General features: G+C 44.9%; 1 protein-coding gene, 1 long non-coding RNA gene and 1 other non-coding gene across 6 annotated transcripts in view; 1 reads left to right on the top strand and 2 right to left on the bottom strand.

Moving 5' to 3' along the window:
- The window catches only part of LOC112134350 (uncharacterized), a 31,940-nt gene extending 14,131 nt beyond the window's left edge, over window positions 1-17,809 (bottom strand). For 2 of the 4 annotated variants that reach the window (XR_010140750.1, XR_010140746.1), the window contains exons 1-2: window positions 15,927-17,809; window positions 13,323-13,466 (exon numbers count right to left, since the gene is read on the bottom strand). This is a non-coding gene — a long non-coding RNA (uncharacterized LOC112134350). The remainder of the gene's footprint in view (window positions 1-13,322; window positions 13,467-15,926) is intronic. The other 2 variants (XR_008527244.2, XR_010140749.1) reach the window with 2 other exon arrangements.
- Window positions 6,439-6,500, bottom strand: LOC112134467 (U7 small nuclear RNA). Its single transcript, XR_002915893.1, has one exon. It is a non-coding gene; the product is annotated as a U7 small nuclear RNA (small nuclear RNA).
- A 599-nt stretch (window positions 17,810-18,408) lies between the features above and the next one.
- On the top strand, window positions 18,409-21,395 carry HILPDA (hypoxia inducible lipid droplet associated). Its single transcript, XM_002818418.5, has 2 exons — window positions 18,409-19,003; window positions 20,182-21,395. Exons 1-2 carry the CDS (start codon window positions 18,409-18,411, stop codon window positions 20,436-20,438), a joined length of 852 nt encoding a protein of 283 aa, XP_002818464.2. The 3' UTR covers window positions 20,439-21,395.
- The last annotated feature ends 1,342 nt before the right edge of the window (window positions 21,396-22,737 follow it).

The raw sequence follows: 22,737 nt of genomic DNA on the forward strand, positions 1-22,737 counted from the left end.
AGACATATAACCTGATTTGAAAATAGGCACAGGAATTTTTTTTTTTTTTTTTTTTTTTTTGAGATAGAGTTTCACTCTTGTTGCCCAGGATGGAGTGCAATGGCACAATCTCGGCTCATTGCAACCTCCGCCTCCCAGGTTCAAGCAGTTCTCCTGCCTCAGCCTCCCTTGTAGCTGGGATTACAGGCGCCCGCCACCATGCCCAGCTAATTTTTTGTATATTTAGTAGAGACGGGGTTTCACTATGTTGGCCAGGGTGGTCTCGAACTCCTGACCTCTGGCGATCCACTCACCTCAGCCTCCCAAAGTGCTGGGATTACAGGCGTGAGCCATCGCACCCAGCCACTTTTTTTTTTTTTTAAGACAGAGTCTTGCTCATCACCCAGGCTGGAGTACAGTGGGGTGATCTCGGCTCACTGCAGCTGCTGCCTCCCGGGTTCAAGCAATTCTCCTGCCTCAGCCTCCCAAGTAGCTGGGATTACAGGTGCCTGCGACCATGCCTGGCTACAGTTGGGTGAAGGATTTGAATAGACATTTCTCCAAAAGAGGCTTACAAATAGCCAATATGCAGATAAAAAGATGTTCAACATCATTAGTCATTAGGGAAATACAAATGAAATCCACAATGAGATACTACTTAACAACCACCAGGCTGGCTAAAATTTAAAAAAGTAAAGACAATAACAAGTGTTGACAGGATGTGGGGAAATTGGAACCTTTATATATTGCTGGTAGAATTACAGAATGATGCAGCCACTCCAGAAAACAGTTTGGCAATTCCTCAAAATATTAAACACAGAGATACCATATAACCCAGCAGTTCTACTCCTAGTTGTAGACCCAAGAGAACTGAAAACATATATCTACACAAAAATGTGTACACAAATATTCATATCAGCCTTATTCATAACAGCTAGGGTGGAAACTACCCAAATGTCCATCAATTGATGAATGGGTAAACAAAATGTGGTATATCCACACAACAGAATATTACTTGGACATGAATGAAATTCTGATACAAGCTACAACATAGATGAAACTTGAGAACGTTGTGCAAGTTGGAAGAAACTGAGGCAGGAGACTAGCAGAGCAAGCTGGGGGTGAAGCGGATCCTTGGATGTAAGCTAGCTTAAGCAGTAGCAAAAGCAAAACATGCAAAATAGCAGAAGTAGAACATACAAAATAAGGGAGTAAGCAGTACGTACATAAGGGAGTAAGCAGTGAGCGGAAACATGCAAGATAAGAAAAATAAGAAGGACTTGCAGTAGCAATTTGGTCACAAAAAATAAAAGTAAAAATAAGCAATTTGGTCAAAAGAGATAAAGTAAGGTTGAGCAAGTGGAAAAAAAAAAAAAAAAAACATATAAAAGGCCATGAAATGTAACAAACTGGGACTGATACTACTCGCGGGTCAGCCCGCTCTCTCCTCTCTGGGAGTGTTACTATGCATAACAAATTTTTGCTGCTTTGCTATGCTATCTGTGTCACGTCCAGTTCTTTGTTTGGGACACCAAGAGCCTGGAACTACACGGTACCATCCATTAACAAAACCAGACACAAAAGGTCATATATTAAATTATTCATTTACATGAAATGTCCAGAATAGTATTCCTTTGTATGGAATCTAAAAAGTATAGGCCCGTTGCATGGCTCACGGCTGTAGTCCCACCACTTTGGGAGGCCAAGGTAGGAGGACCACTTGAGCTCAGGGGTTTGAGACCTGCCTGGACAACAGAGAGAGACCCAGTCTCTACAAAAATAAAAAATAAAAAAATTAGCTGGGCGTGGTGGCGCATGCTTGTAGTCCCAACTACTCAAGAGGCTGAGGTGGGAGGATCCCTTGAGTTGTGGAGTTCAAGGCTGCAGTGAGCTATGATGGCACTACTGCACTCCAGCCTAGGTGACAGGGCAAGACCCCATCTCAAAAAAGAGTTGTTGGTGTGAGAAGAGTAGAAATGTGTGCCTTAGGGGAACCCAGGAGTGTGGCCTGTACCCAGAATTATTCCCTGGGTAATACTGATGAGGGAGCTGCTCTTCTGAAGCCTTGTTTCTTCTGGTCCCTTGCACCTCCGCTCCCAGCTCACCCTGGTCTGCTCCCAGATATCCTATACCCCTAGAAGTACAGAGGACACCCACTCTTATCACCCTTGTGGTAGCTAGTGTCCTATATAGCACTATCTGCCTGCCTTCTTCCCATCCCTTCCCCATGATCCAACACAGCCTTCTGGTGTCCTAAAAGGAGTTAGTCTGACATATCCCCAGCAAATGTGTAGATGGTGTCAACTCATGTCGAAATCCTTTCCCCTCCCTATTTTACAAACCACTCTGCTCCATCTGTATTAGTTTTCTAGGGCAGTGGTAATAAAATATCACAAACTAGGTGATTCATAACAACATAAATTTATTCTCTCACAGTTCTGGAGGCTGGAAGTTTGAAATTAGGGCATTGGCAGGGCCATGCTGCCAACTAGGGGAAGATCCTTCCTTGTTTTTTCCAGTTTCTGGTGGCCCCACACATTCCTTGGCTCCTGGCACCCTAACTCTAATCTCTCTGCCTCTGGCATCACATGGCCATCTTCCCTCTGTCTGTCTGTGTTCAAATTTTCCTCTTCTTATAAGGACACCAGTCACATTGGATTAGGGCCCACCCTAATCCAGTGCCCCCCCCTCCATATCCGCATTTGCAAATAAAGAGAATACTATTAGGATTGTGTGTGCATGGAACATAGGAAAATGGGCACTTTCACACAGTGTGCCTAGGAAGGCTATTTCATAGTATGGAACAAGAGCCTAAAAAGGTGTGCTGACTGCGTGTAGAGGCTCACACCTGTAATCTCAACACTTTGGGAGGCTGAGGCAAGAAGATGGCTTGAGCCCAGGAGTTTGAGACCAGCCCGGGCAACATGGTGAGACCCCTGTCTCTACAAAAAACAAAAATAAAAAAACAAAAGTATCAGGAATGGTGGTGTGTGCCTGTGGTACCAGCTATTTAGGAGGCTAAGATGGGAAGATCGCTTGAGCCCAGGAGGTAGAGACTGCAACAAGTCGTGATGGCGCCACTGCACTCCAGCCTGGGTGACAGAGCAAGATCCTGTCTCAAAAATAAAACAAAATAAAAAAACAAAGGCATGCCTTCTGGCTTTTACTCATAGGTATTAATCTTAAGGAAATAATTGGGCAAGAGTACCAAAATGTAAGTATAAAGATATTCATTGCAACTGTTTAAAACAGTAAAAAGAAGCACAAACATTCTAAATGAATACAAAGGAGAATTTATTTGCTCTTAAAGAGGTTGCAATTCAACTGAATTCTTTACTTTTACCTATGTTTCCTTCTCTTAGAACCACAACCCACTTGCAGATATTAAAATGGTGTCCTTTTATGAAACAATTAGAAACTTGAATATTGTTTGATGGTATTAGGAATTGCTGTTGATATTTTAGCTGTGTAATAGTGTTTTAGCTTTGTTAAAAGTGTGTAAACTTTATTTATTTTTTGATTTTTTTTTCTGAGATAAGTTCTTTTCGTGTCACTCAGGCTGGAGTGCCGTGGTGCACTTACAGCTCACCGCAGCCTCAACCTCCCTGGCTCAAGCTATCATCCTGCCTCAGCCTCCTGAGTAGCTGGGACTACAGGTACCTGCCACCAGGCCCAGCTCATTTTTTAATTTGTTTGTAGAGATGAGGTCTTCCAATGTTGCCTGGGCTGGTCTTGAGCTCCTGGGCTCAAGCGATCCTCTCGTCTTGGCCTCCCAAAGTGCTGGGATTATAGGCACGAGCGACTGCACCTGGCCTCAAGTCTTCAGCTTTTACAGATGCATAACAGATATTCGCAGCTGAATTGACAGGCTGTATAGGATGTACTTCAAATAATACAGGAGCAGGGAAAGCACGTGTGTGTGAATGGGGCAGAATTGCCCATAGGTTAAGGGTTGCTGGTGGCTGAAGATTGGATATGTGTAAGCTAGTCTGCTCGTCTGTCTACTTTTGTGTATGATCTAAATTTTCCATAATAAAAAGTTAAACAAAGTATATATCTAGTTGAATTCTGTTTTTGTAGAATCTTCTAGGTATCACAACTTCATAGGCGGTTCTATTAACACTTCTCCATTATGTAATTTTTCTAAAATGTCTCTTTCTCTAACTTAATTGTTTTCCAGGATGAAATACGTACGAAAGTACTTGGGGGGACTGACAGCCTTCTACATATAAAAGAGATTATTGGGACTCACTAATGTTCTAAATATGCATTATTGTACTCTTTAGCAGAGAAAGAATTAAGTTAAATTGTTGGCTTCAAATAATTCATAGTCTAAAATTTTCCTTGATTTAAAGTGACTTTTCTCAAAAAGACAATGCAGGAAGGGATATAATAAGACCATGTGTGTAAATGAGGCTCAGTTTGGTGCTGAAAAACTCAGCTTCCTTTGATCAGTCAGATCTCTGGAGGTGGGATGGGGCAGGGACCATGTGTCCTATTCATTGCTGCATTTCCAGCACCCAGCACAGCCTCTGGCACACAACATAGGATAATAATAATAGTGGTGATAATAATAATAATAAAATAGAACTAACATTTGTTGAGCTTCAGTGCCAAACAATGTGCAACTGCTTTGCCTGCATAATCTCATTTCATCTTCAAAACACTCCTACAGGGAGTGTCTCAACATCACATTGAGAGAAAACTGATGCGAATACTGAGCCTCAGAAAGATTAAGTTATTTATCCAAGGTCATCCAGTCAGAGAGTGTGAGGCTGGCTTTGAACTCAAGTCTGTTTGTCCTGGAAGCCACTACTTTTTTAACCAAGATGCCCTGAAATGCCAACATGAGAAATCTGGTCCTCTTAGTGTGTCCCTTCTTGCAGGGACAGTGAGGACAGCAGGTTATTGGAGCTTGGTGAAACTTGCCTCTGCAATTCCCTAGGCAGCTCCCCCAGCTCAGATTCTACACCTTCAGGCTACTTCCTGTTGTCTTTTGAGTCCCCAAATAGACTTTTGTACAAAGAAAAGAAAACACTCACTAACCAATAAGCACAAGGCCTGGCAGGTTTATTTCTCCCTGTAATTAAGTAAATTGAAGTTAATTAATAAGTGCTTATATGTCAATTTTGTGTGTTTTTTTACTAATTTGAGTTATTGTAACTGTATATATTATATAGTATATTTATATTAATTTTTTTTTTTTTTTTTTGAGATGGAGTTTCGCTCTTGTCGCCCAGGCTGGAGTGCAACGGCGCGGTCTCGGCTCACTGCAAACTCCACCTCCTGGGTTCAAGCAATTCTCCTGCCTCAGCCTCCTGAGTAGCTGGGATTACAGGCATCTGCCACCATGCCCAGCTAATTTTTGTATTTTTAGTAGAGACGGGTTTTCACCATGTCAGTCAGGCTGCTCTTGAGCTCCTGACCTCCGGTGATCCACCCGCCTTGGCCTCCCGAAGTGCTGGGATTACAGACATGAGCCACTGCGCCTGGCCATTTTTATTAATTTTTAACTTTTATTATACGTGAGTCATATATAAACTTAAGTGATTTCAGTGATAAGGCCCAGAGCCTTGTCATCTAAGGGTGTGATGATACTATAAAGCTTCCACATCTATCAGTTAAATAAGTAGGAGGTAGGAGGGAAAAAGTGTCCTAAAGGCAAGTAGTTCAGTCTCCAAAATGCCTTGCCCAGTGGTTTTTCATAGTTGACATTTAATAAATAGTTGTTGAATAAATGACTGTGAAAAAGAAGAAAATAGTCATAAACAAAATTGAAAGCAAATAGGCCAGGTGTTGTGGCTCATGCCTGTAATCCCAGCACTTCGGAAGGCTGAGGCAGGAGGACTGCTTGAACCCAGGAGTTCAAGACCAGTCTGGGTAACATAGCAAGACCCCATCTCTACTACTAAATAATAAAAATTATTTTAAAAAAAACTAAAAGCGGCCGGGCGTGGTGGCTCACACCTGTAATCCCAGCACTTTAGGAGGTCGAGGCAGATGGATCGCTTGAGGTCAGGAGTTCCAGACCAGCCTGGCATGGTGAAACCCCGTCTCTACTAAAAATACAAAAATTGGCTGGCGTCATGGCACTCACCTGGACTCCCAGTTACTCAGGAGGCTGAGGCAGGAGAATTGCTTGAACCCAGGAGGCAGAGGTTGCAGTGAGCTGAGATCATGCCACTGCACTCCAGCCTGGGTGACAGAGTGAGACTCTGTCTCAAAGAAAAATAAAACAAAACAAAAAAACTTAAAGCAAATAGGCAGGGAAATATTTTCGTACAATAACAAGGTCTCAATTTCTTAATATATCAGGAACTTGGGAAATTGATAAGAAAAGCATGAAATCTTCAATAGAAAAATGATAATGCTAAATAAATGCAGAATGAATAAATGAAAGAATAAGTGGGGGATAATAGAGAGATACCTTTCCTGGAATTCAACATGTTAATTTTTTTTAGGGGCTTTCCAGTAAAGACCCAAAGGCCTGCTAGACAAATTCTCAAAGAGCTGTAACACTAACACATTAATTTTGCAAGAGTACATCGGGGATCATATGAAGACAAGGGGACCTCAGGTATGTGAAGGGGGACTTAGAAAATGCAAAGAGCTCAGCTGCAGAGCTGGCTTAAGCCTTTTTCAGATGAACAGGAGGACAGGAAAGGAATTGCTGCATGGCCTGGCAGAACGATCAGATGTCCCAAGTTAGAGAAAGTAGACAGAAAAATCAGGAAGTATACACTGGTGAGCTCCCTGCTTTGGAAGCAGTAATGTGGCTTTGCTGGGAAGCTACCCTTTGAGGAGGAAATCCAACTCTACAGGTAGACAGCAGTCTCCCAACAGCAGAGCTGGGGAGATAGCTGGAGGAGGAGGAGGAGGAGGAGAAGGGAAAGGGCCTACCCGGAGTAAGGCCAGCTCTGTTCCTCCCTGATGGGTGGGTCACAGTGGCCCAGCCTCCGGGACAGGGTTAGGGGAAACCTGGGCTCTGATGACAGCGGCAACTTCTCAGTCCTGTCTGGCACATAAAAATAGCTTTTCCAGGTGATGTGACTCTGGGGCTTAGCCAACTGCAGGCCTGGTTACTGTGCTTGGTTACCGGCCTTTGCCCTGTCTCCAGATCTTGGAATGACTTTGGCTTTACACACTTCCCCCTAGGGGCCTCATAGGTGAAGCCTTATCCTCAGGAGACAACGGTGACTTTTCATAGTGTGCCCCCTTTGTGGGAAGGGTATGCTGACCTTTAGGAGTGCAGGAAGGGCCCTTCCCTCCTTTCTTGGCTTGGGAAGCGTAGGGGAGCTCAGCCAGCCTATATCTACTGTTTCCTGGGTAATTCACTAAGCCAACCAAAGAACCTGAACTTCCTGCAGTAATGAGGCCAACACACAGTCTCAGGTACACAAAACCACCAAGAGTCACATGCCTCTTGACTCAGAGACCTAACCCAGGAGTCTGTGAAAGCCGCACAACCAGGCCCAAGCCCTTGGGGTACCAGGAGTCACATGAACAGCCAGAACATCAACAGGCCTGAGGCCACTGACAGGTGCAAAGTTTCCTAGGGTACACACATTTGCCCTAATATACACACACCTGTCTTGATTTACATACTCAGAGCCCCCTGGGCAGTACACATCCCATGATGCACTGAGCTCCTTATTTTGGGTAGAACCCCCTTTTAGAGCTAGTACCCAGGCTGCTCATTTTCCTTGCTATCAAAGGAGATTCTCCACATCCCTCTATTCTTCCTTCTCCCTGATTTCTCCCTGTTGTGCAGATAGAGAAATGGCAAGGGACAATGGTGATTTTATTCCAGAAGGCTGAGGAACCAAGGCTGCAAAGACTCTATAAAAGCACTTAGTTATAAAATCTAATCGGCTAGAAGGAATGCTTAGAGCCATTATCGAGCTCAGTCAGTTTGTCTTCACGACAAGGATCCTGAGGCTAGAGAAGCAAAGAAGTTTACCCAGTGCCCCAGGCTGGGCAGTGGCTGAGGCTGAATTTGATGATACAGGTGGGACGGGCAGGTTCAGTCTAGCTAGAGAATTTAGTTAGCTCAGGGGTGGGGTTGACTTACTGATTTTTTTTTTTTTTTTTTTTTGAGACAGAGTCTCGCTTTGTCACCCAGGCTGGAGTGCAGTGGCGCGACCTCGGCTCACTGCAACCTCTGCCTCCCGGGTTCACGCCATTCTCCTGTCTCAGCCTCCCGAGTAGCTGGGACTACAGGCGTGTGCCACCACACCCAGCTAATTTTTGTATTTTTAGTAGAGATAGGGTTTCACTATGTTGGCCAGGCTGGTCTCAAGCTCCCGACCTCAGGTAATCCACCTGCCTTGGCCTCCCAAAGTGCCGGGATTACAGGCGTGAGCCACCGCACCCAGCCTGGTTTACTGATCTTTAGTGAATGTGAGTGATAAAGATTGGTCCACTGATAACAACTGAGCATCTGGTTTGCACAAGGCACAGACTGAGAAGCAAATATATTTTTAAATCTTAAAACAACCCTCTCAAAGTTACAGGAGATAACTAATTAACAGAGAAGATCGATGAATAAGGATGATGCTTACAATACATTTTTAAAATTTTATTCTGGCCGGGCACAGTGGCTCACACCGGTAATCCCAACACTTTAGGAGGCCAAGGCGGGTGGATCACTTGAGGTCAGGAGTTTTGAGTTCAGCCTGGCCAACGTGGCGAAACCCTGTCTCTACTAAAAATATAAAAATCAGCTAGGCATGGTGGCAGGTGCCTGTAATCCCAGCTGCTCAGGAGGCTGAGGCAGGAGAATCACTAGAACCCACGAGGCAGAGGTTGCAGTGAGCCAAGATCACACCACTGCACTCCAGCCTGGGTGACAGAGCAAGGCTCTGTCTCAAAAAAAAAAAATTATTTTGGATTCAGTGGGTACATGTGCAGATTTGTTACATGAGTATATTGCATAATGGGCTTCCAGTGAACCCATCACCCGAACAGTGAACACTGCACTCAGTGAGTAGTTTTTCAAAAGGGACCCCCTTTGGAGTCCCTGGTAAGAACTTTTAAGAATAATACACAAGACGTTCTCTAGACAGAACATGCTTATCAACTGAGAGGTATAAACATCGAACACTGTATCAGCAAGCGATACTCCAACATGCAAAAGAACCCGGGATGGGGGACTGGGGAGGTTTCCAGGATCAAATGGGAGAGCTGGGAGCCTGAGACACCAATAGTTTTAGCTGACTTTCAGTATTTGTCAGGCAAGGGGCTGAGGGGTTCGGTGTGGGTAGGGCTTTGGGCCTTCACCGTTGACAGGAGGGATTCTGACTGGACAGCTTTTTCTCCAGTCCTTTAGCCAAAGGAGGAAGGATCACTGGGAGAAGGAAAAAAGGGTGGGAGTCTCCTCAAAGACCAGTTGTCCTCTACCCCTCATTACCCCCTCTCCTGACAGCAGCCACTGTCCTTCTTGGCTAAGATAAGAGGCAGCAGGAACAGCCCCCTGCCCTGCTCTAGCCGAGTTGGAGCAGAGCCATGGAGTGAGTTGGCTGGCAGCAGAAATGTCTGGGCATCTATGTCTGGGGGAGAGGTGCCAGCTGTCTAGGCAGAGAGAAAGTGTGCCCATGTGCACACACACACGTGTGTAAAGGTAGGGCATGTGTGTGTGAACACATGCAGCAGAGGGAAGAGCAGCTGTTGTCATTGTGAATGACAACAGCACAGACACCAGGAGAACCCCATTGTCTCCCAACCCATAGACTCAGACTCTGCCTCCCTGCCTGGAGCAAGACATCCGTCTCCTCTGGTAGCACCTCGACCATCTACCAGGCAGCAACGGAGCTCATTTGAGGCTTGGCCCTTTTGCAGCTAACCTGGGCTCTCCCATGCTCACAGAGCCCACTGTGACCACCAAGAGAAGGTGACAGCAAGGAGGAAGGCTCCCTCTATGTTCTAACATTCAATGATTTTATGGTTCCATGAAGGAAAGAGAGAGCAACGTGTCAATACACAGATTTATCCTAAACTGCTGGATGGAAATAACTTGGAGAACAGCATAGAATGAGTAAACTCTTAAATACATGTCTCCAGTGAGTTTCCTTTTTGATTCTAATTACCTCCATAAGACAGAGGACTGTCCCCAAGCCTTTATTGAGATGAGAAAGTAGGGATTTCTTCACCCCAAATCTTTCCTAAGGTTTTTTTATTTACATACTTTTTCAAAACATTCACTGAATACTTTTTCTTCTTCTTATAATACATGCTTATAGTAGAAAAATTGAAACTCAAGAAACTATAAAACCTCCATAATCCACCCCATCCTCACTTTACTTCCACAGGCCTCAGATATGCCTGCTATGGGATACCCCATCATGTTAAAATGCACCCACATCTCACATCTGAAGTTACTATGTTGAGTTGAAACTGTCTAGTTGGCCAGGCACGGTGGCTCATGCCTGTAATCCTTGCACTTTGGGAGGCTGAGGCGGGTGGATCACTTGAGGCCAGGAATTCAAAACCAGCCCGGCCAACATGGAGAAACCCCATCTCTACTAAAAATACAAAAAAATTAGCCAGACGTGGTGACAGGCAGCTGTAATCCCAGCTACTCAAGAGGCTGAGGCAGGAGAATTGCTTAAACCTGGGAGGCAGAGGTTGCAGTGAGCTGAGATCATGCCACTGCCCTCCAGCCTGGGCAACAGAGCGAAACTCCATCTCAAAAAAAAAAAAAAAAGAAAGAAAGAAAGAAACTGTCTAGTTAACATATATTTTGCAGATCTTTGATTAAATGTTTATGAATTTTAGTTTTGTCATTTAAAATTTTTTGAAGCCAATATATTTTGTTTTCTGTATCTCAAATATGTTTGAGAGTCCCTGAAAAGTCTATAGGCCCCAGAAACTGTGTTTATTGTGACTAATGAATAAGAGGACCCTGCCCAGTGAAAAATGTTACTATTTAAGAGTAGATATACTGTCAGTCTCTCTCTCTCTTTCTCTCTCTCTATGCATTTATCACGGATAACTTATAGAGCCCATATAGTTTTGAATACTGTTTTTCTCCTATTCTACATTGTTCATCCAGTATTTCGCAGACAGAGCTTGAGAGCAGAGGCCTGCTGTGTCAGTGGGAGTCCCCCATCCACACCACAGCTTCTCAGTGCAGGTTCTAGGACCACACACCTCTTAGGTAGAAAGGCTCTGAGAGAGACAGCTTGTCTCCCTCAGACCTGAGCTTCACAGATGAGGAAACTGAGGCCTGAAGAAGTGACTGGCCCCAGGTGAGTGGTCAGTTAGTACCACAACCAGACTCAGAATTTAGGTTGCTGGCTCAGGTGGGAGGTGAAGCCACTGCTTGCCTTGGGTGCCCTCTGCCCATCTTCCAGGGCCAACTCTCTGTGGGCACCTTCCTCTGGTGCCATACTGCCAGGCCCTCCCACTCCACTCCTGCCTCCCACTAGCTGCTCCAAGCTTTTGACCCAATTTCCCCATCCAAACTCCTGTGTTTGTTTTCCCTTCATTGTCACAATGTTGCTCAAGCTGTAAATTTACAAAATGTTAGTAAATTTTAATTTTTTTCTCTGATCGTAAAAGTAACAGATGCACACGGGAGAAAATAGGAGGAAAAAAGGAGTTCGTTATCATATCACCCAGAGATGATCACTGTAAAAATGCTGTGCAACAAGCAGCAATAAATAGAATTAGAAATTGATCAGCTGCTCTGTCATTATTATTATTATTAATTTTTTTAGAGACGGGGTCTTGTCATGTTGCCTAGGCTGGTCTTGAACTCTTGGGCTCAAGCAATGCTCCCACATCAGCTTCCCAAAGTGCTGATATTACGGGCGTCAGCCACCATGCTTGGCGTGTTCCTTTCAGTTATAAAATATCTCAGATACATAAACATGATTCATTCATTCAACAAATATTTGTTGAGCATGTACCACATGGAAGGCACTGTTCTGGGTTTAGGAACATAGTAATTGACACAATAGTCCGAGTCCTTGTTCTCAAGGAGCTACATTCTAGTGGAGGAAGACAGATAATCAACAAATAAATATAAAACAGGTTTGTCAGTGTTGAGTACTATGAAGAAAAAATAAAACAGGGTAAAGGAGAAGAGTAGGTGGTGAGTGTTACTGGACATGAAATGATTGGGAAAGCCTCCCTGAGAAATGACATTTGATCAGGGTTCAGAAGGAAGTGACAGAGTGAGCCAAATATTGAGTGAACATGTTTCAGACACTGAGGACATAATAGTGAATAAAAGTGACATTCCACTCTGGGCCACTGGTCCTCCTCTTCATTGTAGACACCTTGTACTATTTTACCTAATGGCCTGAGGACTGAATTGTACAGGAAGAGAAGGAAGAGGAAGAGCTACCCTTAACATTTTAATTTTTTTTGGCAGGTGCGGTGGCTCATGCCTGTAATCCCAGCACTTTGGGAGGCTGAGGCAGGTGGATCACCTGAGGTCAGGAGTTCGAGACCAGCCTGGCCAACATGGTGAAACCCCAACTCTACTAAAAAAAAAAAGCACAAAAATTAGCTGGGTGTGGTGGCTGGCACCTGTAGTTCAGCTACTCGGGAGGATGAGGCAGGAGAATAGCTTGAACCCGGGAGGTGGAGGTTGCAATGAGCTGAGATCACACCACTGCACTCCAGCCTGGGTGACAGAGTGAGACTGTCTCAAAAAAATAAAAATAAATAATAAATATAAATATATTTATTTATTTAATAAGGTTGGTCTTGAATTCCTGACCTCAACTGATCCACCTGCCTTGGACTACCAAAAGTTCTGGGATTATAGGCATGAGCCACCGCGCCCAACCAACCCTTAACATTTTAATACACAGGCTTAAAAAGTCTAAAATTGGCTGGGCATGGTGGCTTACACCTGTAATCCCAGCACTTTGTGAGGCTGAGGCAGGTGGATCACTTGAGGTCAGGAGTTTGAGACCAGCCTGGCCAACACAGTGAAACCCCGTCTCTACTAAGAATACAAAAATTAGCTGGGCATGGTGGTGGGCGCCTGTAATCCCAGCTACTCGGGAGGCTGAGGCAGGAGAATCACTTGAACCTGGGAGGCGAAGGTTGCAGTGAACCGAGATTGCACCATTGCACTCCAGCCTGGGTGACAAGACCAAGACTCTGTCTCAAAAAAAAAAAAGTCTAACATTAATCAATATTTACTTTCCTCCCAAATAAAAACATATTAAACTTTATCTTTGCTCACTGTTCCCATGTGAAATGTTTACCAATTTTTCAGTTTATCTTGTTATTTTTACTTTTCCAAATCAACCATTATTACTAAAAATAGTTTTGAGTAGTCATAATTTGTTTAAATACATCCATATGTTTTGTAAATATTTCCTTACCATTTTTTCTTGCATTTCCCTATTTCCTTTTGGGTTCAGTTTTCTTGTGTCTTAGGTTCATTCTTCAGTAGTTTCCACAGTAAGGTCCTATGGCAGCTAACTCTGTTTTTGTTTGTCATCTGAAGATGTCTTCAACTTGCCCTCCTTTAAAAAAAATAATGACTTTATTCAGATATAGTTCACATATCAAAATCCACCATTTTAAAGTATACAATTCAATGGTTAAGTATATTCATAGACTTGTATAACTGTCAGCACTGCCTAATTTTAGAACATTTCATCACCAGCCCACACACCAAAAAAAAACCACCCTGTACCCACTAGCAGTCATTCCCCAGTCCCCTCTCCTCCAGCCCTTGGCAACCACTGACCTACTTTCTGTCTCTGTAGATTTGCTTTTTTTTTTTTTTTTGAGACAGTCTTGCTCTGTTGTCCAGGCTGGAGTGCAGTGGTGTGATCTCGACTCACTGCAACCTCTGCCTCCTGGGTTCAAGCGATTTTCCTGTCTCAGCCTCCCAAGTAGGTGGGACTACAGGTCAGCACCATCATGCCCGGCTAATTTTTGTATTTTTAGTAGAGACAGGGTTTCACCATGTTGGCCAGGCTGGTCTCAAACTCCTGACTTCCAGTGATCTGCCCACCTTGGTCTCTGTGCTGGGATCCTCAAAGTGCTGGGCTTACAGGTGGGAGCCACTACGCCCAGCCCTGGATTTGCCTATTTTGACATTTCATATAAATGGAATCATATGATATGTGCCCTTTTGTTTCTGGTTTCTTTCACTTAGCATAATGTGTTCAAGGTGCATCCATATTATAGCATGTGTCAATACTCCATTTTTTATGGCTGAATAATACTCCATTGTATCACATTTTGTTTATCCTTTAGCCAGTTGATGGACATTTGGGTTGTTTCTACTTTTTTGGCTATTATGAATAATGCTGCTATGAACATTTGTGTATAAGCGTTTGTGTGTGAACATACATCTTCAGTTCACTTGGGTATATATTTAGGAATGAAATTGCTGGATCATACAGTAACTCTATGTTTAACTTTCTGAGGAACCATTCTAAAGCAGGTGCACTATTTTACATTCTAAGAGCAATGTATGAGGGTTCTGTTTTCTCTACATTTTCATCAACATTTGTTCTTTTCTAGGTTTTTTTGCTTGTTTGTGTTATAGCCATCCTAGTGAGTGTGAGTGTCTCATTGTAATCTATTTTTTATGTTCATTTTAACATAAACGTAGCATACTGCCCACATACTATATACCCTTTTCATTTAACAATATATTGTGGAGATCTTGTTGATATGTACAGAACTTACTCTCTTTTTTCTGGCTTTATGGTAATTCAATGTCTGAATGCACCATCTTTTATTTAACCAGTTCTCTATTGATGGGCTGTTTTTTCCAGTCTTTCACTATCACAAACAGTGCTGCAACAACTACCTTTACACACTCCATTCTCTACACGTGGAAGGATAAATCCTAAAAGTGGAATTCTGGGCTAAAGGGCATGTGTATGCTTTTATTTTTATAGATATTGCCAAATGGTACTCAGTGGTCTTTTTTAGCACCTCAATGGTTTTGAGGTGTCTAAAAAACAAGTAGGGGTCAGGGAAACAATTATTGACAAATTGATTTCCATACTGAATGTACCAGTTTATACTTACCAGAAATGTAAGTACCTGTTATTTAAATGAACACTGGATGATAAGATCAAATTTGTGACAATACTTGTGTTCTTAGTATGGTACTCCTGTGTGGGTTGACTTCAGAATCACTTCTTTTTAGGGGCTTTGGGGGAAGGGCAGCTTATAAAAAGCTTTCCTTGGTTGCAGCTCCAAGGAGGAGGTAGAGCCTGAAAAGGGCCTTCTCTTGCGGCCCTTATCTACCTTTCCTTGGTGAAACAATGGGTACTCACTGAAGACGCTGGGTAAAATACTCTTTCATTTATTCCTTCAGTCAACAAATATTTATCAAAAGCCTCCTATTTGGTGCTAGCTGCTGGAGATGGAATGGAAACAAAATCAGACCAAACACTCCTTTCACTGACATTTTCAGGCTTTTGAAGGGACACAGACATTAATACAACTAAGGGTAAAGTAACACACTGGGAAAGAAATGTCTATCATGCCACTGGAGCCTGGAACAGGTTCCGAGGGTCAGCAAGGGTGACCAGAGGAAATATGTTTGAATTGAGATATGAAAGATGAGTAAAAGACTAGGTGAAGAAAGTCTCTTCCTCCTCTGGAGGAAAAAGCATAGTTAACAAATAAAGAAGGCTGGGTACGGTGGCTCACACCTGTAATCCCAGCACTTTGTGAGGCTGAGGCAGGTGGATCACTTGAGGTCAGGAGTTTAAGACCAGTCAGGGCAGCATAGAGAGACCCCATCTCTACAAAAAAAAAAAAAAAGAAAGAAAGAAAAGAAAGAAAGGAAAGAAAGGGAAGAAAGGGAGAAAGAAAGAAAAGAAAGAAAGAAAGAAAGAAAGAAAAAGAAAGAAAGAAAAGAAAAGAAAAGAAAGAAAAGAAAAGAATTAGCTGGGTGTGCTGGTGGCAAAGAAAGAAAAAAGAAAGAATTAGCTGGGTGTGGTGGTGTGTACCTGTAGTCCCAGCTACTTAGGAGGCTGAGGTGGTAGGATAGCTTGAGCCCACAAAGTCAAAGCCGCAGTGAGCAGTGATCGTGCCACTGTACTCCAGCCTGGAAAACAAAGTGAGACCCTTTCTCAACAACAACAACAAATAAAGAAGAGAGGCAATAAAACCTACCTCATAGCATCGTTAGAAAAATTAAATAATACATGTAATGCATTTAGCAAAATGTTCAGCACATATCAGTTACTTGAAGAATGATTATTTTGTTTCCACTCTTTCTTCTTTTTTTTTTTTTTTGAGATGGAGTTTCCCTCTTGTTGCCCAGGCTGGAGTGCAATGGCCTGATCACAGCTCAGTGCAACCTCTGCCTGCCAGGTTCAGGTGATTCTCCTGCCTCGGCCTCCCAAGTAGTTGGGATTAAAGGCATGTGCCACCATGCCTGGCTAATTTTGTATTTTTAGTAGAGATGGTGTTTCTCCATGTTGGTCAGGCTGGTCTCGAACTCCTGACCTCAGGTGATCTGCCCGCCTCAGCCTCTCAAAGTGCTGGGATTACAGGCGTGAGTCATCACGCCCAGCAATCCGAGTTCCCCAAGCAAAACATTACCACCCTAGTTATGTACTTACTTCTAAACTCTACCCCACACTGCCTTGGGTTGTTAGTTATCTTATCTTATTCAGGTCTTGTTTTACTCAACCAGGTAACAAGCTTATTTAGAACAAGAATCTGGCTTTATACTTTTTAGCAAAATAATAGCTACTATTTGTTGAGCATATATGACATACTCTTTATAGGCATTATTTCCAACCCTCACAACAACCCTGTTTTACAGATTATTTTCCTCATTTTACAGATAAGGAAACTAAAGTTCAAAGGTGTCAGTTAGCCTGGCCAAGGTGTTGAAGGCAGGACGAAATCCTGATGCAGGTAGCTACATTTGTAGCTGACAGATGGTAAAGCATAGAGCTGCCCTCACCCAAACCCTTCTTATTTCCAACTGGCATGACCTTTAGACAATGGCAGGGAATATGGGGAGAAAGAATTGCTGGAGAGGTGCCCATCCCTTCTTCCAGCTGTGTGAAGTATAAATTTAGAACTCAAACTAAGTAGAACTCAAATGGTCATTGTAGAATTCCTGCATTCATTCAGCAAGCCTAGGCTGCTAATGAGCAAAACTCACTGGGAGTTTTGTAGTTGATGATACAGATAATGTTAACACTCATGGAATGTTTTTTATGTGCCAGGCATTGTTCTAAGTGCTTTATATGATTAAGTCATTTAATATCAGATTAAGACTGTTATGATCTCACAGAACAGCTGAGGAAACCGAACTACAAGAAGGTTAAAGGGTTCGCCCAAGGCCTTCACCTGGCAAAGTAATGGCGTTTGGATCTGGCAGTGATTTCGCAGCTTGAGACCTATTTAATAACAGTGTGAGAGAAGGGTCACACAGTCAAGCAAAAAAACAGACGAAACTCTGGTATAGCGAAGGACCAAAAGTTCTGCGGGCTGAGCAGGAAAGTTGGTTCCAAATGTCTGCCTGCCTGCCAGCAGGTCTCCAGCCCCAACCTTCCGCTTTCCCGGCTTCCCCACCCCCTCATTCCCGACAGACCACAACCAGCCAGCCAGGAAAGGAGGGGAAAGGTCGCAGTGGGGATGGCTCCTCCCTTACCGTCTTACAGCCCTTCTTCAGCAGAGCCCGCCGAGCTCGCTGAGATGTGGAAAGTCACAGGGTTCTTTCCTATCCGGCACGGGCACTTGACCCGGGTACACGGAACGGCCAGTTCTAAAGCCACCAGCGGCCTTCCCTTCCACAGCGTGTACACCCCTTCCCGCGGGTCCTCCCCATTCCCAGTGTCTCTCCGGGACTCTACTTTCTGAGATCCCCCGTTGCGTGCTCTCAAGACAGACCGCAGAGTCTTGGCTGGGTGGGTGGGGGGAGGGGTGATTAGTAAGGCAGCCCAGCCCCCAAATCTGGACATAAGGCTGCTCTGTGACCTCCTGGCTCTTTAGTTCAAGCCGAAAGCGCCCTTAAAAATCATCTAGCGGCCGGGCGCGGTGGCTCACGCCTGTAGCCCCAGCACTTTGGGAGACAGAAGTGGGAGGATGGCTTGAGATCAGGAGTTCGAGACCAGCCTGGGCAACATAGCGAGACTCTATTTAAAAAAAAAGAAGAAGAAAAAGAAAGAAAGAAAACAAAAGAAAGAAATCATCTAGTGGCCAATGTCTTCATTACAGATGAGAAAACTGAGGCCCATTTAAATACCAAGTGACTTGCCCATATGCAGTTAGGATCCCACACCAGGGCCAGGAGTATTTCACGTTTTCTTAAACGACACGACAAACTCTCATAGAAAGCAGAGCTTGCAGAGCTTAATGTGGTGCACAAGGGCCTCACCACTCCAGAGATACCGATGGCAACTGAAACTCGGGATTTGGAATCTTGGTACCGCTATGAAGTGAAACAAAACCAGCTCTTCAGTCCTTGAAATGAAGAAAATAACGAGTGGGATAGAGGTCTGGTGCCCTCTGACAATTTACTGCTTGCCGAAATCTCTGGGGAAGAACCCACCCTCCACGGCGGGGCTTCACGGACACGAAAGCCGTCGGTGTTTTTCACCTACTGGGGAGGAGGGATATGTGCTCTCTGACTCCTTCAAATGTTTCCTAAGGCAGAGATGGCAGTCGAGATTAATACACACGCTTCGTCTCACTCCAGAACACAATGACTCAAAACCGCACGACGTGTACTTTTGGAAACAGCTCCGCGGGAGAGCACCCGGGACAATCCCCAAACCCCGTTGCCCGCGGGGTGGGGCCGCGGACGTGCGTCACGTCGTGTGCGCCCCGGGCGTGCGTGCGGCCTGCAGTACGCGTGCGCGTGCCCTCCGGGGGCGTGCTCGCGGCTATAAGGGGCGGAGGCTGGGTGGCCTTGCTCCGCGCTCTGCGGCCGACGGCGCTTTTGTCTCCTGTGAGTTTTGTGGCGGGAAGCTTCTGCGCTGGTGCTTAGTAACCGACTTTCCTCCCGACACCTGGACGACCTGCTCTTACAGCCGGCGATCCACTCCCGGCTCTTCCCCCGGAGGTGAGCGGCCCTGTGGGCTTCCCCGGCTCCCCACTCCCATCGCCAGAGTGCTCGCCGCGCTAGCAGCCTCGCGTTCCAGGGCTGGGGGTGCGCCGCCAGGATCCTCTCTCCTCGCCCACGCCCCATCTGGGGTCCCCATTCAGCCGTCAGCCCTGTTTTGTCCCAAGGTGGTCCTAACTAGGATCCACGTGGCCCATCCCACGCCCACAGGTGCTGAGTTAGGCATCCCTGCCATGCCCTCCCAAAGCACCTTCACGATCTCCTTCCTGTCCCAACACTTAGCGTGTTACGTGGTAACTACCCTTTGTCTGTAAGGTTTGCCATGTGGCCCTAGTATCTTCCAGGGTACCTAACACATTGCAGATATTCATGGTATGTTTGTTAAATAAATGAACTTGATAGATTTGACCCTCATAGAGTTATTTGGACTTGCAAAAAGTTTGTAGTTAACTCCAATCTGTGATGTGGGAGAGACTTCCAGGCAGTTTGCTTTCTCTAGGGCATGTTCTTATATTTCCCATTACCCACCACCCACCCCCCTGCAAAAGGACTGGGCCTATTTCAGGAAGGTGACTGATACCTGCACTGTAGCACAGGGGTTGTGCATTGTGCCTTGTAGGAACAAAATTTTCAGTAAAGTAAATGTTTGTTTGTTTTTGAGACGGAGTTTTGCTTTTGTTGCCGAGGCTGGAGTGCAATGGCGCCATCTTGGCTCAGTGCAACCTCTGCCTCCCGGGTTCAAGCAATTCTGCCTCAGCCTCCCGAGTACCTGGGATTACAGGCATGTGCCACTACGCCCGGCTAATTTTTGTATTTGTAGTAGAGACAGGGTTTCACCATGTTGATCAGGCTGGTCTCGAACTCCTGACCTCAGGTGATCCACCCGCCTCGGCCTCCCAGAGCATTGGGATTACAGGTATGAGCCACCGCGCCTGGCCTAAGAAAGTTAAAAGTTTTAAGAAGTGTTCTTGAATTAGTCCAAGAAGCAAGACTGGCTCCGCAGCCATGAAGTTTGCAATGTAAAATATTCTTGGAGAGTTGCTGTGCAACTCCCTGGTCCCTGTGTCCCTCACTGGCTAAGCCTCTCCTTCAGCCCCGTGAGAGGACAGAAGAGTCAGGGCTGGATGCATGCATGTCCCCTAAAGGCTATAGATTCATCCTTTCCTCTTTTTCCTCAGGGTCCAGAGGCCTTTCAGAAGAAGGCAGCTCTGTTTCTCTGCAGAGGAGTAGGGTCCTTTCAGCCATGAAGCATGTGTTGAACCTCTACCTGTTAGGTGTGGTGCTGACCCTACTCTCCATCTTCGTTAGAGTGATGGAGTCCCTAGAGGGCTTACTAGAGAGCCCATCACCTGGGACCTCCTGGACCACCAGAAGCCAACTAACCAACACAGAGCCCACCAAGGGCCTTCCAGACCATCCATCCAGAGGCATGTGATAAGATCTCCTTCCGTACTGGCCATATTTTGGAACACTGACCTACCCATGTCCAAATGGGAGTCCCATTCCTAGCAGACAAGCTGAGCACCAGTGTAACCAGAGAACTATTACTAGGCCTTGAAGAATCTGTCTAACTGGATGTTCATTGCCTGGGCAAGGCCTGTTTAGGCCGGTCGCGGTGGCTCATGCCTGTAATCCTAGCACTTTGGGAGGCTGAGGTGGGTGGATCACCTGAGGTCAGGAGTTCAAGACCAGCCTCGCCAACATGGCAAAACCCCATATCTACTAAAAATACAAAAGTTAGCTGGGCGTGGTGGCAGAGGCCTGTAATCCCAGCTACTTGGGAGGCTGAGGCAGGAGAATTGCTTGAACCCGGGGATGGAGGTTGCAGTGAGCCGAGCTTGCACTGCTGTACCCAGCCTGGGCCACAGAGCAAGACTCCATCTCAAAAAAAAAAAAAGAAAAAGCCTGTTTAATGCACAGGTGTGAGTGGATTGCTTATGGCTATGAGATAGGTTGATCTCGCCCTTACCCCAGGGTCTGGTGTATGCTGTGCTTTCCTCAGCAGTTTGTCTCTGACATCTCTTAGATGTCCCAACTTCAGCTGTTGGGAGATGGTGATGTTTTCAACCCTACTTCCTAAACATCTGTCTGGGGTTCCTTTAGTCTTGAATGTCTTATGCTCAATTATTTGGTGTTCAGCCTCTCTTCCACGAGAGCTCCTCCATGTTTGGATAGCAGTTGAAGAGGTGTGTGGGTGGGCTGTTGGGAGGGAGAGGATGGAGTGTTCAGTGCCCATTTCTCATTTTACATTTTAAAGTCCTTCCTCCAACATAGTGTGTATTGGTCTGAAGGGGGTGATGGGATGCCAAAGCCTGCTCAAGTTATGGACATTGTGGCCACCATGTGGCTTAAATGATTTTTTCTAATTAATAAAGTGGAATATATATTTCTACTGTGTGTCATGTTGACTTCTGCTCTTGAAATTCGTGGTAGGGAGGGTCTTAATTTCTAGACCTGAGGTTTAATTTTAGCATCTCAATACTTGGGAGCAGGAAAGTGCTTAAATCACTTTGTTTAAAACATAGTATCAGTAGACTTCTGAATTTGGAGGCAGAGGCAGTTGGGTCTGCCATGTATCAACCAGTTATGTGAGCCTAGGCCACGATTATTGCAGGCCTGACATGACTAGATCTGTAAAGAAGAAGAAAAATGATCACCACTTCCAGCCCCTCTCCTTGAGTCTCTGGGGCAAAGAGGACTATCATTCCAGGAAGCTGTGGTTTTTTTCTTTTGTACTCTTCAGTGTGTTTTACTTACCCACCAAAAAGGTTGCTTAATTCAGATTGTTCTCAAAGTCAGTTGGTAAAGTGTCCACACCACACAGATGATTATATCTGCTCTCCCAGATCTAAGCAACTTGGCCTTTACTCAAAAGTTGGAGGGTTTTTTTTCTTGTATCCATCACTCTTGTACTCCCTGTCCCACGTACTATTGTATTCACTCCTTTGCCCTTCACAATATATTTATTTACACTCCCATCTGGGCATGTGCATCATTTTATTAACTTGATTGACTTTTGCTAAAGCGCAGCAATGGAGTACAGTGTCTTCTGTTAAGCCAGTTTTGCTTCCTGAGTGTTCTTAAAGTGTCACTACCCTAGAAGCCTGTGGGTTAAGCATCACTTTCATTTATTGCACAGTGGTTGTCACTAGTGTTATTTGTCAAGGATTTCCAGTTTCCCACCTTCCGGGTACATGGTAAATTGGTCCCCTTGTGGCTGGCAGGGTTTATATGACTGTTACTTTGTTAGCATAGTACTACTCTCAAAAATCTATTTGGCTTTTTCTCTGGTTTCAGAGTTTCATGTGCCAGTAGTTACCCTCTTCTAGTCATACTTCTTATATTTGATATATTTTCTCATGCCTCTAATTTGGGGTATTTTTGAACCTTCAATTGGAGAGCCTGCACCTTAAGTCTCTCCTCCAAGTGGCTTAGTTTAATTGAAGTGATCTGTGTGCCACCACCCCCTTGTGGTTGGATGGGGCCATGTCATTAGTTCTGGCTAATGAGCTGTGAGTGGTAGTGGCTTGCGTTAATTCTACGTGAGAGCATTTCAGTGCTGGAGAAACTTGCGAGGCCTTCTTTTTCCCTCTGCGCAGTGACCAGCAATGCTTCCTATGGAACTGTTCATTAGTGTAGGTCCTGGAATGAGGATGCCGTGGTGCAGGGCCCTTAATCTGTCCAATCTGACTGTGATGTGGGAGAGACTTCTAGACAGGTTGCTTTCTCTAGGG

The sequence above is a fragment of the Pongo abelii genome, chromosome 6 (genome assembly GCF_028885655.2).
Source record: "Pongo abelii isolate AG06213 chromosome 6, NHGRI_mPonAbe1-v2.0_pri, whole genome shotgun sequence".
Taxonomy (NCBI): Eukaryota; Metazoa; Chordata; class Mammalia; order Primates; family Hominidae; genus Pongo; species Pongo abelii.